Source organism: Ranitomeya imitator, chromosome 1 (assembly GCF_032444005.1).
Source record: "Ranitomeya imitator isolate aRanImi1 chromosome 1, aRanImi1.pri, whole genome shotgun sequence".
Taxonomy (NCBI): Eukaryota; Metazoa; Chordata; class Amphibia; order Anura; family Dendrobatidae; genus Ranitomeya; species Ranitomeya imitator.
The window spans coordinates 314732224-314754270 of NC_091282.1; the positions used below are offsets into that span (position 1 = coordinate 314732224).

The 22047-nt window shown below is 44.8% G+C and overlaps 1 protein-coding gene across 4 annotated transcripts in view; it reads right to left on the bottom strand.

Annotated features, from left to right (window-relative positions):
• The window catches only part of HSCB (HscB mitochondrial iron-sulfur cluster cochaperone), a 42488-nt gene that overhangs the window by 19070 nt on the left and 1371 nt on the right, over positions 1-22047 (bottom strand). For 2 of the 4 annotated variants that reach the window (XM_069758617.1, XM_069758608.1), the window contains exons 2-4: positions 12573-12669; positions 11187-11276; positions 10937-11081 (exon numbers count right to left, since the gene is read on the bottom strand). In XM_069758617.1, coding sequence (XP_069614718.1) covers positions 10937-11081; positions 11187-11276; positions 12573-12669 — 332 coding nt within the window. Of the gene's footprint in view, positions 1-276; positions 1831-2277; positions 2425-2517; positions 2628-3125; positions 3776-10936; positions 11082-11186; positions 11277-12572; positions 12670-22047 lie in introns of those variants that run through there. The other 2 variants (XR_011319385.1, XM_069758600.1) reach the window with 2 other exon arrangements.

Genomic DNA, 22047 nt, shown 5'->3' on the forward strand with positions numbered 1-22047 from the left:
CGTTAAACTTATCAGTTTATTGAAAATAATAAAAATGAACAAAACATAATATAACAGAAAAACCGTATTGGTATTCAAATAATAGGGAACAGGTGCACCACAACATCAACTATCACCTAACAGGAAGGGAGAAGGACATCCGTTGTCAAAGGATTAAAAAATACTGGCCCTGGAGGTCTCTATAGAGATGTACAGGGACATATAACTCCTTTCACAACTCCTGCCCTTCTCCCCTCCTGTTATGTGATAGTGGATGTTGTGGTGCACCAGTTCCCTAATATTCGAATATTTCAGTATAACGGTTTTTCTGTCATATTTTGGTCATTTTTAATATTCAACAACAAACTGACAATTTTAATGATTATCTGAGATATAATGTACTTTTTTTCTTGTGGTTTTCTTGTGTTTTTTTCTCTGACTATGGTGTCCGGCCATGAGCTTTTGTTTGTAGCTCCAGTTGCCTGTTGGATTTGAAAGGGGCTGTTTATATTTATTTTTTCAAATTGAAAAATCATTTGTTAAAATTACCACTTATGTTTTGTTCTTTACAATAAATTTTATTTTTCACAAAATATTCTCTTCTTTTTAGACAATGGGGACAAGGCCGCTGTCCTGGGTTTATGGGCTATCGATTAGTGGTTTAGGGGTTGATGTGTTAACTATTGTATATCTCATACTGCTGTTAAGTTAGGAAAACACCAACCATTTTTTTGACATACAAAAAAACAAAACAAATTCAACCAAAATAAATTTTTTATTTATATTACAACCAAATTTTTTTTTCTTTTTTGGGTAACATGAAAAAAAAAATTTTTGAAAAAAATTTTTGTGTTGATTGCTGTCGTTTATCATTCTTCGGGATGTTTTCAAAACTGTTAGCAGCGATGTCGGCAACTTTTTGGGGACGGTCAGTGTAGATGCATCCTTCTCTGCTGGTCAGGCTGCTCAACACCAGCACAGGAGTATTTCCAGTGCACGGCCTCTTCAGGACTCATAAAGTAGTCAGTGAAGGATTCTCTTACACGCACACCAGAGTTGGACGGCCTGCCCAGACCCCCGTTGACAACTGGATTAAATACTGGCTGCTGGTACTCCACATCTACGTCAGTGTTGTACTCACGAGCATAGTTGTGGAGTACACAGCAAGCCTTTATCACAGCATCAACGGTGTCTGTGTCCAACTGAATGGCAGTGTGAAAGATCCTCCACTGACTAGTCATGATCCCAAAGGTGCATTCCACATATCTGCGTGCACGACTCAGCCGATAATTAAAAATCCTCCGTCGGGCATCCAGTCCCCTTCGTGGGTATGGGCGCAGCAGGGTTGTCGTTAAGGGAAACGCCTCATCCGATACCATCACAAAGGGTACTGGATGTGTTGAACCCGGCAAAGGTCTTGGGGCTGGGAGCGTTCCGCCATCTCAAAGAATTTGCATCCCAATCTGTGACGTTCGCAACACCCGAGAATCCCCAGTACTACCATAGGCGCCAACATCAATGGCAACAAATTTGTAATGGACATCAGCCACCGCCATCAGGACCACTGAAAAATACTTCTTATAATTAAAGAAGCGTGATCCTGATCGTGGGGGCTGCTGGACCCTTACATGTTTACCATCGACTGCACCTATGCAGTTTGGGAAATTGGCCACAGACTGAAAGCCTGCTGCAACCTGCAGCCAAGTCTCCTCGGTTGGGGAAGGCATCACTATAGGCTGCAACTTCTGCCAGATGACGGTACATGTACATCTCACAATGTTAGAGATGGTAGATTTACCAACTCTAAATTGGAGGTGCAGGGATGTATAGCTCTCTCCTGTGGCCAAAAATCTGGAAAGAAACACAAAAGAAAATTAGAAATGTCACACAAAAAGGTAATTACAACATGTCACAAGTTAAGGCTGCTATAATATGCGTCCAGCACCATTCAATAATGATGGCATTAACACCCAGCACAACACAAAGGGTGTAAAAAACATTAAGCCTGATGGGACTTGTGCACACACGCATGCGAGATATGACCGAGTGTTGCATGGTAATCCCCGGACCTGCTGCATGCACTCCGTTGTGGAGCGTGCGGCTCCATGTATTGGTATGTGGGTGCACACTCCGCTCCAGAGTGCAGGCGGCAGTGCCGGGGATTACCATGCAACACTCGGCCGTATCTCACGTGTGTGTGTGTGCATGTGTGCCCCCCGTCCAACAGGAGGACTGGGTGGGTTTAATCACACATACTGGACACAGAGACGACATTCCCCCCAAAAAATTGTTACTTACCGCAAGGTGATGAGCAGCCTTTCCTCTGCAGAGATGGACTTCCTCATCACCGTGTCTTGCAGTGTCAAATGGGGTGCCAGGATGGTGAGCAGTCTGTCAAATGCCATAATTGGTAGCCGACAAAAAGAGATAAATTTTTCAGGATATCTGAAAATTGAAAAAGAAACACAAAAAAGGGTTACTTCACAAGTATTGTTATCAAAAAAAGGTAAATTTGTCATTCAATATATTTCTACTTACCTCCTTAAATCATTGTACAGCACATAGAAGTGCCCCTTCTCAGTTCGGTCTGCTACAAGCGGGTGCACCCACATCCTTTTCTGCGCACGTCTTCTCTGCCGCCGCTGCCTCTAAAGTAAATAAAAATATTTTTTTTTATAAAACACAACAAAAAATATCAAGCATGCCTGGAAAGCAATGCAGATTATGTAAGGGTACGTGTCCACATTCAGGATGGCCATCGTTATCGTTGGAGCGCCAAAGCCGCTATGTGCAAAGCCCCACCCCCTTCTGGGACGTTATGATGCCAGATGTGTTCATTGTACAAATCCGGCATCATCGCACCACACGCATAGGGCCCTGTTTTATTCCTTGCGGAGCCGCAGCTTCTCAACAAGGAACACGGACATGCTGTGATCATAAAAGACGCGCAGCATGTCCGGAGTCGCAGGGCTGACGGATGACACACAGTGGACACGTGATTTCATGAAATCACCTCCACTATGCTGTTACATGTGGACGCTGCATGTTTGGCGCTGCGGCCACACGCAGCGCCAAACATACAGCATTTTCAGAACGTGGACATGTACCCATAACCCAATATATAAAACAAACAGACATCTGCTTACCTGACGTGCATGTCGATTCAGAATTAGAAGCATCAACCCCAGGATCGCAATCCGGTGTGGCGTGCGGAGCTGGATCCGCGGGCTGTCATCTGGCCTACGCTCAGCACGTCCACTCATTTTGATGTGTAGTTCCAAAATGGAGGATGGAAGAAGAAAAGGGTTGGACAAGGAAATGACATCATTTTTTTTTTTTTTCCCCCCACTGCAGTAAGCTTTAGGCTATATTCACACTTTGCGGATTTTGCTGCGGATCCGCAGCAGTTTCCCCTGAGTCTACAGCCCAATGTAAACCTATGGGAAACAAAAAACGCAGTGCACATGCTGCGGAAAAAAACGCGCGGAACGCTGCGGATTACATTCCGCAGCATGTCACTTCTTTTCTGCGGATTTTCACCTGCTCCAATAGAAAACTGCAGATGAAAATCCGCAGAAGAAAACGCAGTAAAAACCGCGATAAGTCCGTAGTAAAAACCGCGACGGGTTTTCACTGCGGATTTTGGAATTCTGCTGCGGAAAAATCCACAGTGGAATCTGCAAAGTGTGAACATAGCCTAATTGTGTCAAACACAGACAATCTGCAGAGAAAACTGCATCAAAAAACGCATCAAAAAACGCACCTGCGTTTTCTGCAAAGAGCTGCGGTTTCAGTCCTGAAAAAAAAAGGATGGAAATCAGGAACGTGTGAACATACCCTTAAAACTAGTCCAAAATCGCTTCAGAGAATAAAAAACTCCCCAAAGAAGCAGTGTTTCCAGAAGCCACTTTTTCTTTTAGAAACGTCATGGTTTTTGACTGCATGAAAAACTCCATGTGCACATTATTTAAAGAGTATTTCAAGGGTTTTGTTAGGCGTATTTTAGAGCAGAATCTGCTCCAAAATATGTTAAAAACCTCTGTTCAAATCATAATTCTGCTCTGTTGCAGTGTAAAAGCCATACAGCAACCCAGTTCTAAGTAAGGCTAGTTTCACATTTGCGGTTGAGTCCGCAGCGTCTAGTCCGCAACTGCATGCAAAAACGCATGCCAATGCATGTTTACGCAGCGTTTTATCCGTATCTGCTTACGCATGACGTAAAAAAACATGCTGCGTTTACGTTTTTTGCATGCATTTGCGCTTTTTATGCGCATGCGTTCGATATTTCCAGGAGGGCGTGTCTCAATGGACGTGCAAATCAGTTCCTGGACATGCGCAGTCCGAAGCGCAGCGAACGCATGCGTACGCAAATACATGCCTGCGCATATTTGACAGAAATTTGCCACCTCAAAAATTGCAATTTGGTAAGTTAGCTGCGCCCAGCCGTATACCGCGAAAAGACGCATGCGTAAGCAAAAGCGGGCGAATGCATGCAAACGCATGAACCTGCGTCCACAACGTAAAAGACAGGAAATCAAGACGCGTCAGAAACGCTGCGGGCACAACCACAAATATACGAAACCGGCCTAATTCTCAGAGACTTTGTCCAGCTAAAGCCTTCATATTGCTGTATGTATAAGGGCCTATATGGGAATATAGTTTTATTTAATTTGCTAATATATGGCTCTCAGAGAGGTGAGCATCGGCATGAGGCCGGGGTCACACAAGTGTATATTATGGTATCTCTGCGAGAGATTTGGATCCATTACGCTCGGCACAAATGCTGATCCGAGTTTCAGCAGAGTGTCAGATTACGGTGATCAAATTCTCACAGATGAGAGAATCATATCACAGGTGCGGAGAAGGAGAACTTACCGTATATACTCGAGTATAAGCCGAGATTTTCAGCCCAAATTTTTGGGCTGAAAGTGCCCCTCTCGGCTTATACTCGAGTCAATGTGGGTGGCAGGGTCGGCGGGTGAGGGCGCTGAGGTATACTTACCTAGTCCCAGCGATCCTCGCGCTGTCCCTGCCGTCCCACGGGCTTCTGTGCTGCAGCTTCTTCCCCTCTTCAGCGGTCACGTGGGACCGCTCATTAGAGATATGAATAAGCGGCTCCACCTCCCATAGGGGCGGAGCCGCCTATTCATTCCTCTAATCAGCGGTGCCGGTGACCGCTGACAGGAAGAGCTGCGGCACCGAAGACCAGGCAGAGGGACAGCGCGAGGATCGCCAGGACTAGGTAAGTATAGCATATTCACCTGTCCTCGTTCCAGCCGCCGCTCCATCTTCCCGGCCGGCGCCTCCATCTTCCCGGCGTCTGCGCTCTGACTGTTCAGGCAGAGGGCACGATGACGCATACAGTGTGCGCGGCGCCCTCTGCCTGATCAGTCAGAGCAGAGACGCCGGGAAGATGGAGGCGCCGGAACGAGACGCCGGGAGCTGCAATCAAGGGAGGTGAGTATGTGGTTTTTTTTTTTATTGCAGCAGCGGCGGCAGAGATTTCTATGGGGCACAATGAACGGTGCAGAGCACCGTATATGGCACAGCAATGGGGCACAATGAACGGTGCAAAGCACCGTATATGGCACAGCAATGGGGCACAATAAACGGTGCAGAGCACCGTATATGGGCACAGATATGGGGCACAATGAACGGTGCAGAGCACCGTATATGGCACAGCAATGGGGCACAATGAACGGTGCAGAGCACCGTATATGGCACAGCAATGGGGCACAATGAACGGTGCAGAGCACCGTATATGGCACAGCAATGGGGCACAATGAACGGTGCAGAGCACTGTATATGGCACAGCAATGGGGCACAATGAACGGTGCAGAGCACCGTATATGGCACAGCAATGGGGCACAATGAACGGTGCAGAGCACCGTATATGGCACAGCAATGGGGCACAATGAACGGTGCAGAGCACTGTATATGGCACAGCAATGGGGCACAATGAACGGTGCAGAGCACCGTATATGGCACAGCTATGGGGCACAATGAACGGTGCAGAGCACTATATGGCACAGCTATGGGGAAATAATGATCTATTTTTATTTTTGAAATTCACCGGTAAATGCTGCATTTCCACCCTAGGCTTATACTCGAGTCAATAAGTTTTCCCAGTTTTTTGTGGCAAAATTAGGGGGGTCGGCTTATACTCGGGTCGGCTTATACTCGAGTATATACGGTAATTTCTCCATTTTCAGTCCATGGATGATAGACTGAACTGAGAAGTTTGGCACACACCAATAGACTTCAGAATCACCATCAGGAGGAAAGAAAGAAAAACAAAAAACACTGATCTGCACTGCCCCATAGTATAACATTGTGAGCCCTGGCGGGCAGCGTCATCTCTCCTTCTGTACTTGTGTGCGCCTTGTTTGGTTCAGGTTTATTGCGCTTGTCTATATCTGCCCCTTTCACATGTAAAGCGCAATGGCATAAATGGCGCTATAAAAATGTAGATTATTATTATTAATAGGTCTGAATGCCATTTCATAAAACATTGCATAGCGCTCGGCTGTGTTTTACGCCAGTGTGAGAGAGCCCCAAGGTCACATTTACACGGTCAGTATTGGGTCAGTATTTTACCTCAGTATGTGTAGGCCAAAACCAGGAGAGGAACAATCAGAGGAAAAGTATAATAGAAACATATGAGCCACTTCTAGATTTATCACCCACTCCTGGTTTTGGCTTACAAGTACTGACAAAATACTGAACATGTGAACGTGGGCAAAAAGTAGAAAAGTGGTTGTTAGCGATAAATACAGTGTTGTCTGAGGGTTTGGATTACCTGAAATATCGAACCGAGGCACACTTACATGCCGTCACCACCAAGCTCCATGGTGCCAGTGATTACATCACCATTCACCTGTCACTGGATGGCAGTGGCCATTATTGAGTGCAGGAATCAGGTGACTTGAACAGCGCTTCATTGGGAGCTTCTCTGATGACGCACGGTTTAAAGGGAAGGTGCCACCAGTTTTCTTGTATTTTGTTTTTTTTGTGAAATTAAGCTTAAAATAGTAATTAAAATGTATTAATGCAATGTTTGCAAACATTTCTATATGAAAAATATTATATATTTTTCTACAAATATACATATTTACCACTAGGGGGAGCATTTTCCGTTTTAGACCTCAAACAGCTATAGTAAGATTTAGCAGCTCTGCCCCAGGGATATTAGACCACCCAAAAGGGGAGGGAAATGGTGATGTCAGCAGTTACTGCCCCAATTTTGCTGCTAACAGTAAGAATGAAGAGCAGCATCACAGGGCAGCGCCATTTTGTGTGTGACTGCCCTGTGACCTGCTATCACCAGCAGTTACTGCATCAGAGGCACAGCTTGTTTACAGAGGAGCAGAACACAGTGGGCTCAGCAGCATTTTTTGTGAATAACATTCTTGCCATCCCCCTTCCCCCACCTTAATACCTGTCCTGTCAGCTGCCCTGCTCTCTCTCCGGGTGTCACCTCCCTCTCTGCAGGCTGTGAGTGCAGCTTACCAGAGATCACAGGGACGGTGTGTGAGGGGGAGGGGGAGACAGCAGGAGAAGCACACAGGGCAGCGTGAGGAGCAGAGGATGTGCCTGCTTGGAGTACAGAGGAGCAGTGAGGGCTTCTTCTGTCCTGCGATAGAGAGCACAGGGCTATAATAAAATGGCAGCTAGTCACACCGACAGCAATGATTTGTGCAGCCCACACCCCTATGTCCATGGGGTGCCGTAATCTGACACTGATAGTGAACTGCTACTGCTGCAAAACCAAGATGTCAGCCCCCAGTGCATTCTTTAAACTCATATAACACATGAAATCTGTTTCACATGCATTTCAAACTTGCTTATAGCAGCATGTTATGCTACATTACAGTGATTTATTAATGACCTACAAACGCGGTACCTTCCCTTTAAGTCATCTGACAGCCAGTGATGGGCTGCAGCAGTCCTGTGCCAGGTGAAACCGCAACCTCATCACTTCCACCAAGGAACAGCCAACACTGGATCCACAAAGGTGTCAGCAGGGGAATTATGGACGGTTAACTCACAAGTAGCAAAGCATAGAACGACAGCCTCTAATACTAGACTGTTCCAAAGCCAATCGTGGGTTGGAGACAAAGCCGAATGCGGATGGCTTACTCAGCCGACAGCCATTTCTTCCATCTCTATCATTAACATGCTTGTTAGGGCTATAAACACACACACACACTTTGTGGCCTGTTATTTTTTTACTCAGACGAGATATTTTTTCATACATTGTTTTTTACTCTATAGAGAAGAGTATGATAAATGCCAAACCTAGTCCTAAGCATTTTAGTAGGAAAACAAAAAGCACCAAAAAGCGTGAAATAAAACAAAAGAAAAAACCCACACCGTTTATTAAAAAAACAAAACTAAAAGCACATTGGGGTGGTGCAAAGAAAAAGTGCATATCTACCCATAGCAACCAATCAGATTTAAGTTTGGACATTTCTTAGGGTCTCTGAGAGCGGAGGAGGAATCTGATTGGTGTATGGAGCCTTTATTGTGAGATTGAATATTAAACCCTTTCTGACCTCGGACGGGATAGTACGTCCGAGGTCAGAAGCCCCGCTTTGATGCGGGCTCCGGCGGTGAGCCCGCACCAAAGCCGGGACATGTCAGCTGTTTTGAACAGCTGACATGTGCCTGTAATAGGCGCAAGCAGAATCGCGATCTGCCCGCACCTATTAACTAGTTAAATGCCGCTGTCAAACGCAGACAGCAGCATTTAACCACCGCATCCGGCCGGGCGGGCGGCCGGCCGGAAATGACGTCATCGCCGACCCCCGTCACATGATCGGAGGTCGGCGATGCTTCTCCATTGTAACCATAGAGGTCCTTGAGACCTCTATGGTTACTGATCGCCGTTATCTGTGAGCGCCACCCTGTGGTCGGCGCTCACAGCACACCTGCAATTCTGCTACATAGCAGCGAACAGCAGATCGCTGCTATGTAGCAGAGGCGATCGTGCTGTGCCTGCTTCTAGCCTCCCATGGAGGCTATTGAAGCATGGCAAAAGTAAAAAAAAAAAGTTAAAGGGAACCGGTCACCCCGTTTTTTCAGATTAAGATAAAAATACTGTTAAATAGGGCCTGCGCTGTGCGTTACAATAGTGTATATAGTGTACCCTGATTCCCCACCTATGCTGCGAAATACATTACCAAAGTCGCCGTTTTCGCCTGTCAATCAGGCTGGTCAGGTCAGGTGGGCGTGGTGACATCGCTGTTTCTTCCCCAGCTTTCCGTTGGTGGCGTAGTGGTGTGCGCATGTCCAAGTGCCGAATCCACTGCGCGCAGGTGAAGAAAAAGCGTGCGATCTGCGCTATTACCCTTGTCATCGGTGGGGGCGGCCATCTTCCTGAGGCCGCGCGTGCGCAGATGGAGTGCTCTGCTGCACGGGGCTTCAGGAAAATGGCCGCGGGATGCCGCGCATGCGCAGATGGAGATCGCGGCGGCCATTTTCCTGGAAAGCTTTTGCATCTTGGCTTCAGGAAAATGGCCGCCGCGATCTCCATCTGCGCACGCGCGGCATCCCGCGGCCATTTTCCTGAAGCCCCGTGCAGCAGACCACTCCATCTGTGCACGCGCAGCCTCAGGAAGATGGCCACCCCCACCGATGACAAGGGTAATAGCGCAGATCGCGCGCTTTTTCTTCACCTGCGCGCAGTGGATTCGGCACTTGGACATGCGCACACCACTACGCCACCAACGGAAAGCTGGGGAAGAAACAGCGATGTCACCACGCCCACCTGACCTGACCAGCCTGATTGACAGGCGAAAACGGCGACTTTGGTAATGTATTTCGCAGTATAGGTGGTGAATCAGGGTACACTACATACACTATTGTAACGCACAGCGCAGGCCCTATTTAACAGTATTTTTATCTCAATCTGAAAAAACGGGGGTGACAGGTTCCCTTTAAAAAAAATGTGAAAAAATAAAAAAAAAATAAAAAAGTTTAAATCACCCCCCTTTCGCCCCAATCAAAATAAATCAATAAAAAAAAAAATCAAATCTACACATATTTGGTATCGCCGCGCTCAGAATCGCCCGATCTATCAATTAAAAAAAGCATTAACCTGATCGCTAAACAGCGTAGCGAGAAAAAAATTCGAAACGCCAGAATTACGTTTTTTGGTCGAATTAAAATGCAGTAATGGGCGATCATAAGAACGTATCTGCACCAAAATGCTATCATTAAAAACATCATCTCGGCACGCAAAAAATAAGCCCTCAACCGACCCCAGATCATAAAAAATGGAGACGCTACGAGTATCGGAAAATGGCACAATTTTTTTTTTTTTTTTTTTAGCAAAGTTTGGAATTTTTTTTCACCACTTAGGTAAAAAATAACCTAGACATGTTAGGTGTCTATGAACTTGTAATGACCTGGAGAATCATATTGGTAGGTCAGTTTTAGCATTTAGTGAACCTAGCAAAAAAGCCAAACAAAAAACAAGTGTGGGATTGCACTTTTTTTGCAATTTCACCGCACTTGGAATTTTTTTCCCGTTTTCTAGTACAAGACATGGTAAAACCAATGATGTCGTTCAAAAGTACAACTCGTCCCGCAAAAAATAAGCCCTCACATGGCCAAATTGACGGAAAAATAAAAAAAGTTATGGCTCTGGGAAGGAGGTGAGTGAAAAATGAACACGGAAAAACGAAAAATCCCAAGGTCATGAAGGGGTTAAATAACAAATTAACCACAGGACTGATACAAGGACAACGAAGCAGACAATGGCTAGAATCTAAAGTCTCGAGGGCACAAGAGGTGTCGGGCAGCCGAAGATGGCACTGTCGTGGCAACAATGCAGTATATAATCTGACCAATGTATCTGTGTCCATCAGAATGTAACATTACACTACAATAAAGCAGCTACTGAGCACAATTGTCTGCGGGTCGTGTGTCACAGCCTAAAAGCCAAAAGAAATACCTTGTACAAAAGTCCCAATTTCTTCAATTTCAGCCTCGTTTTTAATGTCATTAAGTTTCTCATTGATTTCTAAGATCTCAAATAGAAATGGAGCATCTACGCCACCTTCTGTGCCTTCTGTAATTGTGATGCCATGAAGACTTAACTGTGATCAGAAAGGCAAAAAAAAAAAAAAAAAAATCAGATCTCGAAAATAGGCTTTAAATCTTCTCCTTAACATTAAAAAAAATTCAAAACCCGCCAATCTTACCAGATATATGCCTCTGCTCAGCGGTGATAACAGGGTGTTGTAGGCTTTGTTAACCAATGACGACTGCTTTGCAGAAATATCCCGTTCACGCTAAATAAAGCAGAGAAGAGGTCACTCATTTATATGACCACACCGTCAGGGCTTCCAATGTAGATAGGAAGTGTTATCATAGTTTCAGCCTCCATGGCACCACATACGCGACCCATCAGGGTGTACATGCAGTGGCTGACAAGTTATACAGGAGAAAGAGCTCACAATCCAGGAGACAAAGGGTACAAGGAGCTTATTCAGCATTATGTAGGGTGCAAGCCTGGCTGAGGAAGGGGGTTAGCAGATGGCTTTTGACAGATTTGCAGAAGGGAGGAAGTCTGATATGTTTGGGTAGAAGACAAGGATTAACCCATTGATTTCCATGGGTTTTTGGCAATTTTGCACCTCTAGTAGTCATGACAATTTCACACTTTATGACAAGTACGAATAAAATCTAAAGTCTTTTTTATACTGTATTACAAAATATCGGAACCATGGACTGGGGCTGTGCAAAACAATCCACTTATTTCTGGCCAGAAAATATCTTATACGTCAGTAGTTACTCATCATGTGCCTTCATTGCGAGGACATAGAAGATAGGTCCTTGGCAGGAAAAGGGTTAAATGCTGATAGGTCCTTGGCAGGTAAAGGGTTAAATGCTATACCTAGCATTTTTGTAGACATAGTAGGACTCTCACCAATGTGACCTTTCCTGAACCTCCAAATGATTACAATCATTATATGAAGGTATAAGAGGTTGAATGCTGCATAAAGAGGTAGTCTACCCCAAATACTGACAAAACCAGAACAGCAGAAAATGGCGGCCATGTAGGGCAGAGAAGGAGCTGCACATTCTATGTACACGGAGGTACAGGCTCCGCTGAGCCTTAGGCTGAGGATACATGGTGACTTGGTCATCCCACTTGTTACATGGCCAAATTTCACTAGGTGTCGCAGTTACATCCCTGTGCAATACAAGTAAATGGGGTCACATTGTGATCCCAGGGTACTGCAATAAGCAAGTCGCAAAAAAAAAAAAAAAAAAAAAATCAAGATTAAGTTGGACTTCTTGTGACTTGCTTGTTGCGGCCACAGTACCCTTAGGGTGACATCGCGGCCCGATTCACATGTATTGCGCCTCAATGTAGCAGCAACACATGGTGAACTTTCATATCGTGACAGGTTTGGCGGGCAAAGTCTCTGTGCAGTCCTGAAGCTTTGGCAAATATATAAAGGATATTAAGGGCTCTGGAGACCTCTTGCACCACAATGAGCATTTGGTGCTTGGAGCAGATATCATGCCAATAACAATTCACACAGAAATAAAAATATATTCTTCTCAGTCTGGAAACCTACCTGTGACTTCTGACTGAAGTAATCTGGGTGTAGTAATCGCTGGAGATTTCTGTATTTCCTCTGCAGTTCCCGGACATCAATATTAAATGATCGGTCACTGCAAAATTAAGTATAAAAAGCAGTTAAAGAGGTTAACCTCTTTCAGAAAACTATGGGCTAGAAGCTGCAGTAATTAACCCAATAGATAGAGTATCTTAACACACCACTCAGAAAGAGAAGTAAAAAAGAAACAAATTTCAGGCACACTTTCCCTTTGATAAAGCGGTACGCGAAACGCGCGTCGGGGTCTTTGTGACATTGAGGACAGGCATACTATATGGGTATGTGTTGGTTGTTATGCGTCTATTAATTTTTCATGCACTTGCACTATACACTTTAAGGCCATTTTGGCTATGTTTTCTATGCATGTTAATATATTGATGTTTTCACATATTCAAATAACCCCAGAGCCTGGATTTACTTATCACCTCTATCCTATTTTGTGCACTACACTTGGGTAAAAAAATTATTTCCTCTTAATCTGTAATATCATAAATTTGTAATAACTGTATTTCAATAAAATTTGTTTCTTTTTTTACTTCTCTTTCTGAGTGGTGTGTTAAGATACTCTGTTTCTATCTATTGGGTTAGTGTAAGTGCACACACCCCCTCCATGCTTTTTGGGAGCTCTCTTCATGGTGAAGAACCCATTCACTAGCATAGATATGTTTTTGGACATTTTTGTGTATAAATCTGCAGTAATTGTAACAAAACAAACTTCAACTAGTTACTCTCCCTCCCTGTGCCAGTTCGCCGCCCCTTCCCGATTTCATGCTGCAACCAGTCATGAGGTCAGTGACTTGTTTTGTCTACATAGGCAAAGCTGTTGAGCACAGTAATTGGCTGCAGTGCTGTCAACATAATGTCTGCACTGCAGACAAACAAGAGAGGGCTAGTAATATTCAGTTTGTTTTCTTACAACTGTAGCAGCTTACCAGCCATGCTTCTCTGAAAGCAGATACCCATTTATGCAGCAAGTATGAAATGAAAAAAACAGCACTCATCTCGCCGACCAGCATCACCTCTCCACACTGGGTGTTGTGCTCCCCCAGCTCTCCTGGCAACAACACCCATTATTGGCTGTCACATGACCCTTCACATTTAGTCTAAGCAGGAAGAGAGAGGTTTCTTTCCGATCGGATGAAATGCGAAGCTTGCAGCCGATCAGAGCCCACTGATTGGCTACAGCAGTCACAAGATGTCCCACCCCAGATGTTGATGCCAGGAGACTGCAGAGAATCATAGTACCAAGTGTAGAGACGCAGCACGGATCTAGGAGAAAAGTATCAGTTTGATCTGTGGACCTCTCTGGTGATGCATGGTGTGGTTAGTTATACCATGTGGTGGAGGCATGTGCTGCATTCAGATTACTAGTGTGAAACTGCTATGGATCATACAGTTCATATAGCCCTGTGCACAAAGCATTTTGGATTCTGATACAAAGTTCTGCAGTCAACTTGAGTCAGATATATGAGGCCATGATCACATCTTTAGGATCGGATTTCGGCATGAGTGACCATGTGGAATTTGGATGTGTGCTGAACAGAACAAGCTGCTTTTAATTTCATAGTAAGGTTGGGCTCACATTAGCGTTTCTGTGCGCAGCTTATGATCCTCCTATCTTTAACATGGTGTACTCAGGGACATGCTTTTGAATGCGGATGCGTATGCATGCGTCATTTCGTGGTGTCCGGCGAACGCAACATGTTGCATTTTTTTGAGGCGTCAAATATTGCACAATCGTCCACATGCAAATGATTGTGTCAAAAACCGCATTACTGTCTATGGCAGAGGTGGGGAACCTCAGGCCCCAGGGACATTTACGGCCCTCGATGACCTTTTATCAGGCCCCCGGGCAGATTTTCAGGGACCACATTCTTGTGCAGGGAGCTGTATTTTGATTGCCACCAGCACATTAATTTCTTCTAGCTCTGTTAGCACAAACATGCAGTGTTCACTACTGAACATGTTAAATTTGTCTTATCTGTTCTTTTCTCTAGTGTTTCACTTGACTGCTGCCTGCTCCTCCAACATGTCCTCAACTGAAGCTTCCGAAAGTGGACCTGACACTGATTATGTAATCACATTTGATTTACTGATTGGTATGTATTGACTGGCAATACTACACATGTGGTAAATCATGTATTTTCTTTACAGGTACCTTCCAGTGCGGAAGAGCAGGAGTAGTCGAGTGGAAATGATTCTTCCCAGGGTCGTCGGCCTCAAGTTGCTGAGGAGGAAAGACAGGTGCGATGGAGCAACCAGGCAGGCTTCACAGGCTGGGGAACAGGAAGTTCGTCCATCTGGTTTTCCCCTCTCCCACTACTTTACTTGGGTCAGCTCGCCAGCGGCAGAGGGCCCGGGAGAGGTCAGTCATGCCCGAGTTTATTCACTTAAGCTCGGTCTTCCAGGCTGGGATGAAGGTGGTGGTTAAAAGACTGGATAGTGGGCACACTCAGATGAACCCACTTTTCCAGGACGTCCACAGATGCCTTGACCACCAGGAAGCCAACCTTAACAGACCGGCAAGACATTTTTCCTCTACAGAACAGGGCTTGACAGAAAACCTTAGTCCTGATCTCTAGCTCTATGTGATGAAGGCCTGGCAGGCTGCTTACAGAGGCCATGCAGTGGTCCCGATATCAGCAGCAGGCACAAACTTCATTCCCTACAGGGCAACAAGCTCCAGGACAGCATCAGTGGCACTATCCACCACTGGACATTAGGACTGTTCCAACAGTACCCAGCTACACCATGCAGCCGAGTGCAGCAGCCCAGCAGCTGAGTGCAGTAACCTAGCCTTCCTCTCCCACCAAGCAGGAAGCAAAAGGTCACGGAAGCAGCAAAACAAAGTCCAGGAAACGAAAAGCTGCCAAGAAACATTACCAACCCCCTACACATTCACCTCCGAATGTGTCTTTTTTTTTCCCAAGTCTGTCCACACTTTCCCTTGGTTTTTTCCCATCGAATGGGTCAATCCCTTCCAACTTGTTTTCCACTCCTAATGTGTCCTCTTCCCCAATGTGTCCTCTGCCAAGGTTTCGGACCAAATCCTCCAATTGTCTGCCACTTCACCAACCACTCCAAGCCTACCATCACAACCCGACACCCCCAGGTCCACCATATAATACCCTTCCGCAGAACCCAAAAGTAAAACACATTTTCCTTTTTTTTTTTTTTAAATAAAATTTTTATTTAATAAAACTTATAAAACTTCTTTTGATTCACAATAACTGTTTTCTTTAACTCTTTATTTATACATGTGTGTATTGTTAGGTGAAGTATTAACGGGTGTTACAGTTGTTTATTAAAGTTACATTCAAGGTGTCAATATTACAGTCAGAAAAAAGTACAGGTACATAACCGGTACATTTGACTTATTTACAGCTTAAATAATTTCCTCTTGCCATGACATCCAATATCAGAGACAAAGTAAGCAGCCAATGTATCCCTCATTTGGGCAACTTCCATTGTAGTCCTCAGAGGGTGAGCATGATAATCCGGCAATGTGGTATTAACAGGTTCCTCAAGTTCGAAGTGGGGTTGCTCTTTTGCCAGGATGTAATTATGATGAACAACACACTTTCACAACCTCAACTGTCTCTATTTTAAGATTGATTGGTGTTCCCAAAATGCACCATTTAGCTGCCAGCAAACGAGGGTGGATAAAAATCAATGTTTAAAAGAAAGAAAAAAAAAACACGGATTTTTTTATTTAAATCAGATTTTTTTCAATAAACTGCTTTTTGAGGAAAATATTTTACCATCCAAAGGTTCTTCCATCATGAGATAAAGCTGAGTTGTTTAACTCAGTAGAATAAAGGCTGCATATGTGTAACATTCACAATGCCATGCTCTTCCAGAGGTTTCTGTAGGATTGGTGGGCAGTTTCTCTCCTATATTATCACAGACACTCGCTTTACTTACGCAGTTCTCAAAACTGAATTTGACTCCGCAGAGGTCCCAGCCTCTTCTTCACAGCAAAAATGTTACAACATGAACAGAGTTGAGAAAAAGACCTTAATCCTATTGTTCTACAAACCTATGAATACAGAATCAACCCCTTCAGTGCCAAGTCCAAGAAGTTAGACAATATGTTTCTGATTGTTTGGAGTGGAATAGATCTGCACAACACAAAAAGAATGTGAATCTAAGTGTGAGGAGGAGGAAGGGCAGGCAGACAAGAAAATGAAAGTGAAACTTTGAGCACAATACTGCAGCATAGCCACAGACAGACAAGTCTGGATCTGTTTGTGTGTACGATCTGAGGTTTATCACATTCTTTCCTTATAATGGCAGCAGGCCGTAAAAGAGACCCAGTTTGGGAATATTTTAATGAAGCTCCTTCACCTATCGGTAAGGCAGGCATGTGTGCAAAATGCAAACGATGCAACAAAGAGATGCAAGGCCTAGTGGCGCGAATGAGGCAACATCATGAGAACTGCGGTGATGAAGATGACCAAAGAAACACTTCTGAACAGGCAGGATCTTCAGGTTGGTAAACATTTTTATTGAATCCTATTTCTAAAGACTGAACTGTCATGTGTGAGAAAAATTATATTTCTTATTATTACTGCATGTTACTGTCATTTGGTACAGTTCTGAAGAAAAACAAATATTCCTTTTGGGGCAGTGATGTGTTGTGTACAATAAGCAGAAATTGTATAAACAATAAAATAACAGCATTGACTTTTTTTGTTTAGGGGAATTCATGGATTCTGGAAACTATCCACCTCCAAGATCACCATCATCCTGTTCTACAGTTTCAGAGTTATCCATCCAGGATAGTGCTTCATTAGCAGCAGCATCATCAGACACCCACAGCCACATATCACCATCACCCAAAAGGAAGAAAAAACCTTTACCTCCTGGAACCACCATAGATAGGTTTGTGATAAGAACTAGCAGATTAGAAAAAGTTGATTGATGAAAAAATTGCCCAGTTTATATATGCAACGAACTCTTCTTTCCGTCTGACTGAGAACCCACATTTCATTAATATGGTTCAGTCACTGAGACCAGGATACAGTCCACCCAGCAGAGCTGATGTTGCAGGAAATCTGCTGGATCAAGTGTATGACAGAGAAATGGAGCAATGTGCAACAGCTCTGGAGGGTAAAATTGTTAACCTAAGTATTGATGGGTGGAGTAATGTCCACAATGATCCTATTGTATGTGCTTGTATAACAACAGAAGAAGGTAAAGTCTTCCTTGCACAAACAACTGATACGTCAGGAAATGCACACACAGCAGAATACTTAAGGTACCGTCACACTAAGCGACGCTGCAGCGATACCGACAACGATCCGGATCACTGCAGCGTCGCTGTTTGGTCGCTGGAGAGCTGTCACACAGACAGCTCTCCAGCGACCAACGATCCCGAGGTCCCCAGTAACCAGGGTAAACATCGGGTTACTAAGCGCAGGGCCGCGCTTAGTAACCCGATGTTTACCCTGGTTACCATCCTAAAAAGTAAAAAAACAAACGCTACATACTTACCTACCGCTGTCTGTCCTCGGCGCTCTGCTTCTCTGGTCTGGCTGTGAGCGCCGGGCAGCCGGAAAGCAGAGCGGTGACGTCACCGCTCTGCTTTCCGGCCGCTGTGCTCAAGGCCAGACCAGAGAAGCAGAGCGCCGAGGACAGACAGCGGTAGGTAAGTATGTAGCGTTTGTTTTTTTACTTTTTAGGATGGTAACCAGGGTAAACATCGGGTTACTAAGCGCGGCCCTGCGCTTAGTAACCCGATGTTTACCCTGGTTACTAGCGAAGACATCGCTGAATCGGTGTCACACACGCCGATTCAGCGATGTCTACGGGGAGTCCAGCGACCAAATAAAGTTCTGGACTTTCTTCCCCGACCAGCGACAGCACAGCAGGGGCCTGATCGCTGCTGCCTGTCACACTGGACGATATCGCTAGCCAAGACGCTGCAACGTCACGGATCGCTAGCGATATCGTCTAGTGTGACGGTACCTTTACAAGAAGTGGCAGTAAAAGCTATAACGACATGTGAACAAAAATTCAAATGTCTAGTACGCAGTTTGGTCACTGACAATGCTGCAAATGTATCCAAGATGAGAAGAGATTTAGAAGAGCAGGGAGGGAATACAAAGCTGCTAATAACATATGGTTGCAGTGCTCATTTGCTGCACCTCTTAGCCAAAGACTTAAGTGTTCCAGAAATAAAGGCTAATGTTGTTGAAATTGCTAAATACTTCCGTAATAATCATTTTGCTGCAGCAGCTCTGAAAAGGATGGGTGGAACCAAGCTAACGCTCCCACAAGATGTTAGATGGAACTCTGTGGTGGACTGTTTTGAGCAGTATATCAAAAACTGGCCTATTCTGATGACACTTTGTGAAGAAAATCGAGATAAAATAGATGGCACTGTCACGGCCAAAATCCTCAACATTGGGTTTAAGAGAAATGTTGAACATATGCTGAGCTTCCTGAAACCCATCTCTCAAGCTTTAAACAAAATACAGAAAAATAGCTGTTTTATTGCGGATGCTGTTAAAATTTGGAAGTAACTGAGTGAACACTTAAAAACAGAACTATACATGGACAGAATTAAATTACAAGCAGTAAACAAACGAATGGGACAAGCACTGACTCCAACTCATTTTTTGGCAAATATTGTCAATATCCAATATCAGGGTAAAAACCTAAGTGCTGAGGAAGAGGAGTTAGTTATGACATGGGTATCCAGCAATCATCCATCTTTAATGCCAACTATAATAAACTTCAGAGCTAAGGGGGAACCATTCAAGAAATATGTTTGCTGAAGATATTTTAAGGAAGGTCACACCAGTAAACTGGTGGAAGTCACTTAAGCGCTTGGATTTAGAGACTGTTCAAGTAATGATTTCACTTTTAACAGCAGTAGCTTCTTCTGCAGGCATTGAAAGAATATTCTCTTCTTTTGGACTCATTCATTCTAAATTGAGAAATCGGTTGGGACCCAATAAAGCAGGAAAGCTTGTTTTTCTTTTCCAGATTATGAATAGGAACAAAGAAGAAGATGATGATGAAGATGACAACAAGTGAGCTACAGAGGACAGCAGGGACAGTAGTATTTAAGTTTTTCATGTGTCGGCTGGGCTGTCAGTCTAAGTTTCTTATAATATATATATTTTGTTTCGCCAAATTAGTTAACAAACGTGGATGTTTGTTTAAGCAAATAACTTATGCTGTAATGTTGTTAATGTTTCAGTTGAATAAATCTATTTAAATTGTTATTAAGGTCAGGATTATTTTTCTCCTTCCTAAGTACAACAGAACAGTGGTGTCCAAATATGAATGATTAACCCATTAAACTGGGGAGAAAAAAGTAATATAAAAAGTGATTCTAAAAATCTTCATCTACTTGCATGTTAAAGTAGCAAGAACTAGTTTAGGTAGAAACTTTGATTTAAATCACTGATTTAAATCAAGCCTTAAGGTACCGTCACACTAGACGATATCGCTAGCGATCCGTGACGTTGCAGGGTCCTCGCTAGCGATATCGTCCAGTGTGACAGGCAGCAGCGATCAGGCCCCTGCTGTGCTGTCGCTGGTCGGGGAAGAAAGTCCAGAACTTTATTTGGTCGCTGGACTCCCCGCAGACATCGCTGAATCGGCGTGTGTGACACCGATTCAGCGATGTCTTCGCTGGTAACCAGGGTAAACATCGGGTAACTAAGCGCAGGGCCGCGCTTAGTAACCCGATGTTTACCCTGGTTACCATCCTAAATGTAAAAAAACAAACACTACATACTTACCTACAGCCGTCTGTCCTCCAGCGCTGTGCTCTGCTCTCCTCCTGTACTGGCTGTGAGCGTCGGTCAGCCGGAAAGCAGAGCGGTGACGTCACCGCTCTGCTTTCCGGCCGCTGTGCTCACACAGACAGTACAGGAGGAGTGCAGAGCACAGCGCTGGAGGACAGACGGCTGTAGGTAAGTATGTAGTGTTTGTTTTTTTACTTTTAGGATGGTAACCAGGGTAAACATCGGGTTACTAAGCGCGGCCCTGCGCTTAGTTACCCGATGTTTACCCTGGTTACCGGCATTGTTGGTCGCTGGAGAGCGGTCTGTGTGACAGCTCTCCAGCGACCAAACAGCGACGCTGCAGCGATCCGGATCGTTGTCGGTATCGCTGCAGCGTCGCTAAGTGTGACGGTACCTTTACTGACTAGTGATTTAAATCGTGATTTAAATCAGTTAAATTTAAATCAAATCCACCCTGCAGCAAACCAAAGGCACACTCCACAGTTCTTTGTACCCTTGTCAGGCTGTAGTTGAAAATCCTTTTGGTGTGATTCAAGTCCCGACTTGAGGTTGGCACACATTTGAAACACCTCATCCCCAACAAGAACAAATGGCATTGGTGGTCCTTCAGTGTTCGGAAGGTTGTGGCAGTGGAAAATTAAAAATACTACTATACAAACGTTGTCCCATGCCAGAGTTTTTGAAAGTCTGAAAGTCAGTTCCTCGTCCAAATCAGCCAACGTCAACAAATCTACACTCAGCATCCGCAATCGCCATGAGAACAATGGAAAAGTATTTTTTTTTTTTTTTTTTTATAATTGAAGTACTTGGATCCACTTCAAGCAGGTATAAGAATCCGAGTGTGTTTGCCGTCCACAGTCCCCACACAGTTTGGAAAATTACAAGTTTCCTTGAATTTTTCAGCCAGAGTTCAGTTGTGGGTTGGAGGAGGAATTCTGCACTCAGAACACCACAACGCACGGCAGGTGTCTCCAACAATCCCAGAAAAGTAAAGATGTAAACATCTAAGGGTATGTGCACACGGTGCAGATTACTTTGCGGAATTTACCGAACGGATTTTGGTAAATCCGCAGGTAAACTGCACTGCGGAGTTCCTGCAGAATTACAGTTTTTGTTTGCGAATTTTGTGCGGATTTCTATTGAGGAGCAGGTGTAAACCGCTGTGGAATCTGCACAAAGAATTGACATGCTGCAGAATAAACAATGCTACGTTTCTGCAGGGTTTTTCTTTTCGCAGCATGTGCACTGCGGATTTTGTTTTTCATAGGTTTACATCAGGGGTGTCAAACTGCATTCCTCGAGGGCCGCAAACCATGCGTGTTTTCAAGATTTCCTTAGCTTTGCACAAGGTGCTGTAATCATGGCGTGGCCCCTCTCACCATCATACGTGGCCCCTCTCACCAGCCCCCCCCCCCACACACAGTACGTGGCCCCTCTCACCAGCCCCCCCCACAGAGTACGTGGCCCCTCTCACCAGCCCCCCCACACACAGTACGTGGCCCCTCTCACCAGCCCCCCCCACAGAGTACGTGGCCCCTCTCACCAGCCCCCCCACACACAGTACGTGGCCCCTCTCACCAGCCCCCCCCCCACAGAGTACGTGGCCCCTCTCACCAGCCCCCCCACACACAGTACGTGGCCCCTCTCACCAGCCCCCCCCCACAGAGTAC